This window comes from Lytechinus variegatus, chromosome 4, assembly GCF_018143015.1.
Source record: "Lytechinus variegatus isolate NC3 chromosome 4, Lvar_3.0, whole genome shotgun sequence".
Lineage (NCBI taxonomy): Eukaryota > Metazoa > Echinodermata > Echinoidea > Temnopleuroida > Toxopneustidae > Lytechinus > Lytechinus variegatus.
The window spans coordinates 24,761,235-24,773,259 of record NC_054743.1 but is presented as its reverse complement, the minus strand read 5'-3'; the positions used below and the strand labels follow the sequence as shown (position 1 = coordinate 24,773,259).

Genomic DNA, 12,025 nt, shown 5'->3' with positions numbered 1-12,025 from the left:
GGATCATTTGATCTGCGAGTTTACACGTTCATGTTTATAGTATCAGAGTGTTTTCAATTCAATTCAATTTATTTTTCATTCTTCAACATAATACAAGATAGATTGATTCAATTTAAATAAAAGCATGAACAAAATTCAATATTGAAAAAATAATAAACGTATTCGATAAGTGATTTAAATATAAATTAACATACAGGTCAAGTTTAAATCAATATCATTAAATATAATTAAATCAATACAATCATATATCACAAGAAGAATGGAGGGGTCCACTGAAAAGCAAAGCTTGTAGAATGTGAACCCCTCAAAAAATAGATACTAGGAATATTGAAATACAAGTAAAGGAATACATGAAAATAAGGAATAGGGCTAATAATAAAGAAGATCGAGGGGCTATACTTTCTATTTTTGTTGATGACTTCCCTTCAAATATCTAACAGTAGAAACATCGATTCGTGATAATGGATGAAATCAAGAATGGTGGTTGTAGTTCGAACTGGCAATATAATCATGTTCTTTGACAATATTAGTTTATCATTTATTTATATTTGCATTCAGTAATTCTTTTCAAGAATGCCTGGATACGATCTGCTTGATATTCAGGCATGCTTCAACCAATACAAGGAGATATCACCTCTAACCTCTAGAGGTGATATCTCCTTGCTTCAACGTAGATGGAGCTATGTAATGAAACGTTCAATGAAGAATGGACATGTACAGGAGAATCGTCTAGCTTAAAGTTGAATGAGGTGATGATGAAATGATGAATTAATGAACACAGGAAGTGATAACACAAGACAACGCTTATCTTTAAAGAGACATATTAATATTATTATTTTTCTTATTTAACCGAATCATCGGCTGCGCAGACGTATTCAGTGTTACTTGAAATGTTCACTGTCTCATGTATAAAACATAAGAACGTACATAATATTTAATTCAATCGTATTTATTTCCGTTTATTTCCATTTCAAACAATTACAGTATAACATCTTTCAATTCGTACTTCTTGAGGAAAACAAAAACATACAGCAATTTTCTATTTACAATAATAGTCAAGCTTATAACCCGGGGGGCCACTTCCATTCACGAGTGGATACCATGCGCGACCATGGGGTCTCGAAAAGCACCCTAAACACGTAATTTCCATTTTCTGAAAATGCACCCCTTAACAAGTATTGGCGTTTGAAACCCTACCCTTAACGAGTATTGGAAACAAAACGATACTCTTGGCAAATGTTCCCTGAAATGAACCCCTAAACAAGTAAAGGAATGTTTTATTGTTACAGGTCCTTCGGTCGTCGGCTTGACCTTATTTGGTTTAGTACGACCCCACCTTCTACACCTCGCGCAAATCGGACCCTAAACACGAAGTGTTGGGGCAAAAAAGACATCCTTTATAAAACATTCTATCTTTGTTTTATCATCCCCGCAAATTCGACTAAACACGTAATTTTCCTTGCGAAATAGATAACCTTTTTTCATTATTTTTGTGTTTTTGACACCCTTATCACGTTACGTACGTAACGTGCCCTATCGTGAAAAAGACATCCTTTTTACGTGTTTTTTTGGTCGCGCATGGTATCCACTCGTCAATGTAAGTGGCCCCCCGGGGCTTATAAACAGGCTGGAAATGGAGGAGGCTGCTTAAAAAGCGGAAAAAATATTGCCTACGCCAATTTCTAAAAAAGGAATGATGAGAAAGGCTGAAAGTATGAATTTTGTTATCAGATATTAGACAAACATAAATTCCCCGAGTGTCGGACTCAGATGTCCACTATGTATACAGCACTTAGATGGATCTGATTTCCTCACGAGTAATCTTTATTCATCAATCTAAAATGATGTGATAAAAGGTACCAGAGTGACGCAAAGCGGGAGGAAAGTGATGGGGGGGGGGGAGTTAGGGCAAGCCCCTCCTCCCCATATTTTTGAAAGTGATCAGTTGAAAAAAGGTGACGAAAGGGAAGGCAAGAGTGGAAAAAATATGGTTAAAGGGGTTTGTGGTGTACATCAATTATGCAGTACTCCTATCAGCAGCGTCACGTGGGACAATGCATGAGGGGGGCACCAGCAAAAAAAATTCGAGTCGAAGCGCGCTCGATTGCCAGATGTACTGACCTAATCGATACATTTTAAGGTCTGTGCCATTAAACGGATATGTATCCCTCTGACTGACTGATCGAATAATGCGAGCGCGAAGCGAGCTGAAATTTTTGTTATGTTCAAACCTGAAAAGGGACATTATCATGATTAAAAACATATTTTTGTAATAATGATACGTACTTAAGAGTAAACATATCTCACCATAGCCATGTGAGTGCCAAGCGCATGCTGATTTTGTCAGAGTTACATCTCAACACATGAAACACTTTTGGTAGTCATTGTAATTATAATGAACATACACATCTCACTAATCAAATATTCCGAGAGCGAAGGGCGAGCTATTTTTTTTTTGGAAATTCAGACCTGAATAGAGGCATATTAAGGCTTGTTTGTAGGAATTCACTAAGACAAAACGTATTTCACTAACCAAATGATGCAAGCGCAAAGTCCGAGCTCATTTTTTTTTTCAGATCAGAATAGGGAACATTTAAAGGACTGATTTTAGGAATTCGTGAAAAGCAGACATATCTGGCTCAGTCGGTAACGCGTTTGCCCGTCGAACCAAAGATCGTGGGTTCGAGTCCACCCCGGGCAGATGACTGAAGCCAGTGCGTTGTGTGTAAACGTCTCTCCCATGTTTCATAGATGCAGGCTATGTTACAATGGAAAACACTCCGTCCCTCGGATAGGACGTTAAATGGAGGCCCCGTGTAGAGGAGAGTCACCACCTTTGCACGTTAAGAACCCACTGCACTAAGAGTAGGGGGAAACCCCGGTTTAGCGGTCCACCTGCACTCCCCCAATCAGTTATATCGGGAGGAGAGACCTGCGGGTCATAATGATTCAGTTCGCTTTTCGCCTCCCAGGCACCTGGGCACAGGTGACGTCAAACAAATAATAATAATAATCATCTCCCCGGACCTTAAAATGGGGCTAGTCATGAACAGAAGCATAATGTATATCATCACTACATAAAACAATAATACCTCGAAGTGCGACGATACATTATATATATATTATGTTGTATATTGACTTGAAAACGGGATGTTTTAAGACAACAGGATTACGTATCTCGTTAAACAGACAATTCGAGCACCGGGAACGATGAACAAACAGGCCCTGTGCAAATCATGTCTTATAAAGTTATGACAAAAAATCTTATGTAATATCACATAATATATATCTGTAATACAATATAACATAATACAATGTACAGTAATTTCTTCTTTCCCATTACATTTTCTCTTCATTTCTCCCCCTTTTTTCTCCCTTCCTCCTGTTTTTTTTTGGCCAGCCGACAGGAGGGGGGGGGGGGACCATAGTACGCCACTGATTCCTATATTAATCGAGAAAAAATTGAAGTCACTTTTAAATGTTTACTCTTCCCCCTATCTGTTCATCTCGGTGTCGCTCCTAAGAAAAAAAAAATCTTTCTTTTTAACTAACCACCTGACCACTGAGCAATTATTTACTCAATTTCGGATCAAAAGCGACATGATATCACTCCGTAGACATGGTAGAACCGCCACATTTATTCTGCAATTATTCAGCACTGACATTTTCGAATCAGTTGAAAGCCTGCTGCGACATAATAGAGTGGGTAAACAGTGAATGAGGATTCTCTCACGTTTTGCATGCTTTGAAGACTTGTTTTTAGAATCGCCACATTGAAAATAATCGTTAACTAAGTTTGTTTGACCATGCTTCCTAATTTCAAGAGAACCCCACGGTTGAATCAATCTAACTGACATTTTGATGAAGGAGGTAGCACATTCGATTCATGCATTTTTAAATTAAAAAGCCCAGTCGCAACCGCCAACATTACCAACACAACCTTCTGATCGTCCTGTCGTGAAGCCACCACTTTCGTTTGCATGACGATGGCGAATCAAGGATCGACGAATGTAACAGACGTCATGGACGTGGAAAATGAAAGCCTCATTCCAGGCGAAGTTGGTTTCTACCTTCTCACCGTCGTCCTTTCAGTCGTATGTAACGTGATTGTACTCGTGTTGGTCCGTCAGCAGCAAGAGCTTCAGGAGAACATGCGAGTTCTTTATCAGACTCTCGCAATCTCCAATCTAGTTGCAGGAATCATCTGGGGCTCCTGGGGACCATTCTGGTTTTCGTTTAGTGACAGAGACACCTGCATGATCCTCAGCCTGGCCGTTCCGTTTATATTCCATGTGGCATTTTGGACCATCATGATTTGCCATCTTGGAATCAGTGTTAACCTCTACATCCTAATTACCAGACCGTTACGATATTCTGTCATCATGACCAGAACCAGATTTGTCACGATGCTCACAGTTGTATTACTGTGCACCATTCTAATTTGCGGCCTATACCTTCCGATCCCGGAATCCCCATTTGTAATCTTGCTTGCACAGCGTTGTATGGGTAAAACCACTCGTCCTAGAGCAGACCTGGTCTCGATTGTTCACACGCTGCACTTTGCATTTCCAGTTTGTGTAACAATGTGTCTTACAACAGTTTTATACACGAAGCTACTGTTTATTGCGTGTGGAAAGGCAAGTGTGGCGCCAAGTTTCGAGACAACCCACAATTCCGGTCGTGAAATTCGTGCGCATTTGGAGCCTCGGAGTGACAGGGGAAATATTGAACCGTTACGAAGCCCGGGTATTGAGCCAGACCTCCCCCGTTTGCCAAGCCGAAGAATCAAAGGACTCACAACGGTTGTCCTTCTGATCGGTTCTTTCTACCTAGTATGGGCATCTTTTATTGTCTACTACACAGTGCCGTTGAGTCCAGAAGCTATTGCTGTTCTTGACAAATTTGCAGTTAGCAGCACATGGATGCAGCCCATCGTCTACCTTCTGACAAACCCCGAGGCGAGGGCGTTGTTCATGAAATTATTTGGATGCGTCAGGCCACTTGCGATAAGCATTTGATCTTATGTGTGCTTTCAACGATCTCGAGTCATATACAAATGATAATGCAGTATACAGACATGTTGGTCTTTGCATTCTTATGTATCTCGGATTATCCAAAGAGCAGGCATTTCTGTCACCTGCACTGCATGCAGTACCAAGTGCATTCATTTTAAAATTTCCAGTTTAGAATAGAAATCTATTGCTAATCACCCAAAACGGCGAATTATACATCAAATTAAAGTAGGTTATTAGAAGAACACGGTGGTGTTATCTATTTATCATAGACATTTATTTACTACATAAAGACACTGACAAAGAAGTCGTGATATCGCACATTATAATATTGAACGTTATAGTAATTATTTCATTACGATGATGATATTGATTAGATATTCTGTTTGCATTCAGTAATTCGTTTTCAAGAACGTATGGATATGAGCTCATGGAATCCTGTCATAGAAAACCTTACAATAAATGTATTATATTCATAATTCCAAGTTTTCTAGATATTAATGTAACAGAGATAATAACAAAAGCAAAAACATGAACAAACATTTCCTGAAATCTCGTTCCAAATAATTGAATACCATATTTTCATAGCATTCGTTCACGCTTGGATAATCAAGAATTACACACATACAAACTGCCGTTCACTATTCTTTTAATTCAGAACAAATACCATACTAAATGTTTTTGCATAGATCTCTAATGTCTATTAGCGCTCTTGTTTCTAGTATACATCGATACCTTTGACATGTTTGATTGAGTTTCATGCTCTGGCACTGGCCTTGAAGATTCATACTTTAATTTTGGCCTTTGAGTTTGTCACATTGTTTTTGATGTGAACTAGACTTATTAATCTATGAGGCTGTTTGACCTCCCAAGAATTAAACTATAAGATAGAATAGTACATTTCAATCAAAATGAATTTACTATAGACGTTATCGAGGCTCACAAGCTTTTAAAACATAAACAAATCAATAAACGAGTATCAAAATTTTTTGGAACAATCTGACTCAATTTAAATTATTTTCCTATTCAAGAAAAATCATAAATTCTCTGTTTATGAGAACAATTGATATATTAAGTATACCGACTTTGAGGAAAGTTGAGTTTCTCAAGTGTTCGCTCATCACCCGGTGTCAGATGTCATATATATCAATGTCCGAATTGATCGTTCGATGTTGAAGAAATGGATGACATGGATGAGCAGCGCCGAACAGATGACGATGTGGAGATGAACTCGCGAGATGAACTGGCCAAACCAGAAGAAGAAACCAGATAACCAGAACTCGGAACTTTACCGTGGAGAACGTACGTAGCAATCAAAGAACGTCGTAAGACGTCGAAGAGGCCGTGAACATCACAAGACGTAGGACATCGATAAACCTTGTCAAACGTGGAGAACCATGGCGACACATGGCAAACGTGGAGGAACGTGGTAAAATGTCAAAAGACGTGGATAACTATCAAGAAACGGCCGTCTGGAAAAGAATACGCAAGGATTAACAGCCGACAGTTCATATCATTTCTGTTATTCGAATGGTTTATAATAAAGTAAATGCTGAGTAGTGAGTACATTTCAAAGCAGGTCACTGAACTCTCTATACTTGTATTTGAGTACCAAATATCAGTGTTCTAACTTTGAACAAGTGAAACAATAATTCTAATAAAGTGTCATACAAAAATCACCACTATTCTTAGTTAATGAGTGTTTAATGAGTGTTTAAAAGAGCTTTCAAAATCTGTCAATAGACAGACTTATTGTCTTGATAAATGAAAAAATAGTTTTCAAGTCTAAATATTGGATAATTAAGTCACTTCCTAAAACAATAATTTCATGACTTGTGTAAGACATATAAATGTGTTTTCTTTATAATGTGTATGAAATAAACAATATCTGGCTTACATGTATCTTATCGTCTTGAAATAGCTTATCTTATGCTTATGATGTTCAATTGGAATACAAATAACACCACAGTTTCTAAATATTATAAAAACTGTCCATAATTATATGAAAAAAACCCATCAACTTACTGTCTGAATCTTGAATTCCAACCAGTGTACCAACCACTGATGTCTTAAATGCCACCCCACATATCAAAGGATCAAAGGAGTAGCACCAATGTGCTAGCTTTCCCAGCTAACATGGTTAAGGAGCTGCCGAAAGATGCTACTGCACCCGATGCTTGCATATACATATCTGCAGTCTGTTGATCATTTGCTTGCATTGCCCTATGCAGTGCACACACACTATATCTATCAAACACAGTGAGGGGTTGCCTACTCTAGCAGATATAGGTATGGTCTATTCATATTCAAATTAAGGAGTTACTCAACCAAATAGGCTCTTCCACTGGCTAGTAAAAGGGTAGTAAGCTTCTGACAGAGTTCTTGCCATGACTACAACACTATATAGATCTCCATGAATTTTATTTTATTTCATGTACCTCTTTATTTCAAAATCTTTCAATACATCTTTATATATGAATATATGCACACACATTATGTATATTATATATAAAGGAAGAGGGCCCTTTGCATAACGTGTGATGCAGTGGTTTAAGAATATATTAGCTCCATGGTTTAGGTGTACTTCTGTAAAATTCTGCACGCGCTAGGCGCTCGCATTAGATGACTATGGTGAGATATGTATGCTCTTCATGAATTCCTAAACAAATAATCCTTAAAATGTCCCTGTTGAAGACACTAAAAGTCGAGGGATCTGCTCGCGTGGATCAGGTCAAGAAACTTGAAGAATGTCTTTATTTGGTAGCCATGATGGTGATGTGTTCAATTCTCCCATATTCACCTCGGTAAACATTACCGGACCTCTTTGGAGTGACGCCACACGCCCATTTGTACACGTCACCGATGAATTCTTCTTGGTGTTCCAGAGGGATATACTTCATCGGATAAAAGGAGGTCCTTAATTGACCTGCATGAAAATGAAGACATAAGCAATGGCACTTTTACAAGAAAGTGTATACAGCACACACGAAGACAGAGGAATCGTGGCGTGCGTATGTAGTTGAGTTTTGTCAAATGTGTGTCAATCAGGTATGATTATTTTAGTCTGGAACCGACCTTTAAGGTCACCATCCGAAAGAGGTGACCAGGGCTCAAACCTTAAACCTCTGCATCAATTTGTAACAGTAGCACACCACATCACCCAGTTATCGTGGCCCAGAATCGTACAAGACCTATGTTAGGCAACGCTGTATACCGGTGTAGGCTGTAGTAGGTAATGTAGGGTCTGATGCCCGCAAAACAACAAACTAAGCTGGCTACCAAGGGCAACTGGCATAGTTGCCCTCTGATCCGCCTCTTAACAACGGGCATAATTAAATTTGACTGAGATCCCTATTGGTGATTGCGGATACTATCCACGCGATTTAATCAAAAATATCGATAGAACGATGTAAATTCTACACCTTTGCTTGTTCTATTCTGCTTCAAAAGGAAACTTATTTTAATAAAAGACGGATGTATCAATTATCACCTTGTTAATGTTCAACCCTTAAATGCTATCTCAAAAAGGTGAGGGGCACTTATGTAAGGTCTAATGTATCCACACATCTAACAGAGAAGAATGGTCTAGATCTAGAATTATAATATATATAGTCTGTTTAATATTAGATCTGACATAGATCTTGATATGATGTAGAGACTAGACTATTTTGGAGAACTTAGACTTAGATCTATAGATCTATTATATATTAGACCCTAAATTCAGTTCCTAAAACATAGTCGAGACCAATCGTTAGTCTGGGTCTGGGTTAGAGCTTCGGCTCAATTCAGATATAGACCTAGATCCAGCTTTTGATTCGGATCATAAGATATATAGGGCCTATGGACTGCTTTGATATTCGAGACATGTTTGGTTGTTTCTTTCGGCTCGAGGGTATCGCACCGGCCAGACCATGCCCTCGGGCAAAGCCCTTGGGCACAGTGCGGTCTCCATGCCTCTAATAGCAGTCCACATTATCTTCAATAGCGCGATTTCCATCCTAATTATGTTCAAAGTGCTTCAGAGCATATTACAGAAAGGGGGAAATACATAGCAAGTTTGAACAAATTTTGATTCCGCAAGACTGCCTCGATGTTTCCGCGCTTATTGTGGGCCTAATCAGTTACTGGAATGATAAGATAGATTAGATGTCAAACTTACTTTTAATTTCATGTTCTTTCCATTGAACCCAGGGTGATTCCTTGACCTCTGATTTTATAATAGAGAATCCTGTTGATCTCATCAGGTCGTGAAAGGTGTCAGTACTTTCCACTGGAAGCAGTAAATAGTCACAGTTCTGAAGATGTAATAGTTTGATGTTTAAAAACAAACCATACAAAAAGATGTAGTTAATTAATCTCTCAATATTTGCATATTGCACTATACTCCTAGAATACTCTTCCCTTACCATTCGAAGTTTGTCTGATAATTTTTTTTCAAGTACCTGTTGATTTTTTTTTTGTTATCAATGCATTGAATGGGTGCTCTAACTGTTGGGAAAGTAGCTATTTTTTTAGGGGCGGGGTGAGTGAGGTGGCGAGGATTCCGGTGGCTTGAATCATGAGTCAAGTTGGTAATTTCAATTCAACGAAAAGGAATATTTTATTTGCCCGTACCCAGCCATCGGGCGCGATTTTTTGTTTATCAAACTACATAGCGAAAAGCTACAGTGAAATTTAACAGAACAGGTAATCTATTTGTATACGAGTTAGCCAAGGAAAATATTTTCAAAGTAAACATTGGCATTTGGAGCAGTTATTATTAAACTAAACCCCGTGTACACGGGGTTTGGCCTACTTTTCTTCGTAATCGTTGAACTGGAAACTTGAACTACAAGGAAATCGTAAAAAAAAACATAATCCCCAAATCACCGTCTTGCATGATGGCATACACAACAATAGAGGATGGTCAAGAGCAATAAGCGATGTATTTCTAAAATAATTCTATTATCTAGGCCAGTCAACAAGACAGAACTTACGTCATGATATGACTGTGTAAGCAAAGTTATAAATCATAAAATGATAACCATCATATCATGTCAATGACCATCATCGATGACGAGGCGGCCATCATTTTCAAGCTTAATCACTTACGATGGCGGTCTCCTGCATTTCTTTCAATTATGATTTTTTTAAAAGTGAATAATGCATCTTATCCTTCTATCTTGTTTTTCATTGCTTATATTTCTACTATTGTATTATTGTTTTGTTTTATATGCATTACCATTGTATATGTTATGTTGCATATCTTTCTAGAAACGCCCATATAAAACTATTCACTACAACAAAACTAGACCAGGGGGCCGTTTCATAAAGCTGTTCGTAAGTTAAGAGTGACTTTAAGAACGACTGGTGATCCTTTCTTACGCGCTAAACCATCGCCTATGGTGTATACCATTTACCAAAAGAAAAGATCACCAGTCGTTCTTAAAGTCGTTCTTATCTTACGAACAGCTTTATGAAACATCCACCAGGTAGTAGCTCCTTACCTCCAGATATTTTCCCCATCTGTGATGTTTCTGAAGCCATACTTCGCAGGATTCACCGTATCTACTCCATTCCCCACGTAGGTGCCAATGCGTCTCGAAGTCAAGGAGGAATACACCACCAGGTTTAAGGCAATGGAAGACATTCCTCAATACATTCTCCTTGTCGAAGCACCAATGAAGAGCTGTTATACTCAGGATTTTGTTGAACCTTTCCCACCAGTTGTTGAGATGAAAACCAAACGTCTGCGCGTCCTCTTGAAAGAATCGTATATTGGGCCCTGAGTTTTCCATCTTTGCATATTCTATCATGCCAGGCGAAATGTCTAAACCTGTATAAAACCACACAAAACATTGCATATATGAATATTCGAAAATAATCACATATCTGCATAATAGACCCATAATAGGATGGACCAATATACATTACCCTCCAACCCCTCCTCCCACCCCCCCCCCCCAAAAAAAAACCTTACCGGTAACTGAGTTTACACGAGGAGACAACATATTACATAACCTTCCGGGACCACATCCAACATCGAGCACGTCGTCGTTTTCATCGAAAACGATCCATTTCAAAGCTTCATCTCGTACTCGATTCTGAAAATAAACAGAACTTATTAAATCATATTCCCTCGCTAGTTCTACTGTGTCGGTATTCATCTTGCCTTGCTTTGAATCCCTTTGAATGCCCGAATTAAGTTGAACAGATCTGTGCAGAATGACAATGATAAGATTTATTTGCGTTAAATCGTCCCATGATTGATTTAGGTCGGGTAAAAAAAAGTGAGGCCTGTGATTGTGGAGCCACAGATTTAGACCGGGAACCGGGAGACCAAAACGGCTAGCTGATTAGTCCTGTCAGTACCAAACGGCTAGAACAACGGGTCTGCCTGATCTAAATGACTGGTTTAAATGTTGGCCGATACAAAATTTATTTATTTATTTCAATGTCAGGGTAGCCCACTCAGCGATAAACTGGTCTCCTGTGGGGCCCTGGAATACATGATAAAAACAAGTATAAAAACATTTAAATACATGTGAAATATGCACATAACCATTCTAAATAACTTGACTCATATCATAACAGAAAGCAGAGTGGCAAACATACGGCATCGTTAAAAGCATGATACTAATTAACAACATTTCACCCAAAGCAGTACATATAAATAAAATAAAGTAGATAGAAATAAAAATTTGATTTCAAATTTAAGAGGCAATAATAAAACTTAGAATTTAAAAAGATGTACTTTTTTCTCTCTGTACTTAAATGGAGAGCCGCCGTTTGGTTCCGTATTTGTCAAATTTTTCGAAGGTAGTAAGTATAATGATAATAATAATAATAACGATAATGATAATAGTAATAATAACAATAATAATAATTATATCATTATTATTATTATTACTATCATTATTATTATATTATTATTTCTATCACTTGTTTGGCGTCACCTGTGCCTGGGAGGCGAAAAGTGAACTTAAAGGACAAGTCCACCCCAACAAAAACTTGATTTGAATAAAAAAGAAAAA

The 12,025-nt window shown here is 38.2% G+C and overlaps 2 protein-coding genes across 2 annotated transcripts; one reads left to right on the top strand and one right to left on the bottom strand.

The window, feature by feature from the left end:
• The first annotated feature begins 3,986 nt into the window (after window positions 1-3,986).
• Window positions 3,987-5,018, top strand: LOC121412907 (alpha-1B adrenergic receptor-like). Its single transcript, XM_041605669.1, has one exon. It carries the CDS (start codon window positions 3,987-3,989, stop codon window positions 5,016-5,018), a length of 1,032 nt encoding a protein of 343 aa, XP_041461603.1.
• A 2,557-nt stretch (window positions 5,019-7,575) lies between these two features.
• Window positions 7,576-11,179, bottom strand: LOC121412616 (juvenile hormone acid O-methyltransferase-like). Its single transcript, XM_041605396.1, has 4 exons — window positions 10,972-11,179; window positions 10,499-10,827; window positions 9,172-9,307; window positions 7,576-7,938 (listed from the first exon to the last, which is right to left on the bottom strand). Exons 1-4 carry the CDS (start codon window positions 11,156-11,158, stop codon window positions 7,766-7,768), a joined length of 825 nt encoding a protein of 274 aa, XP_041461330.1. The 5' UTR covers window positions 11,159-11,179; the 3' UTR covers window positions 7,576-7,765.
• Window positions 11,180-12,025: the final 846 nt, after the last annotated feature.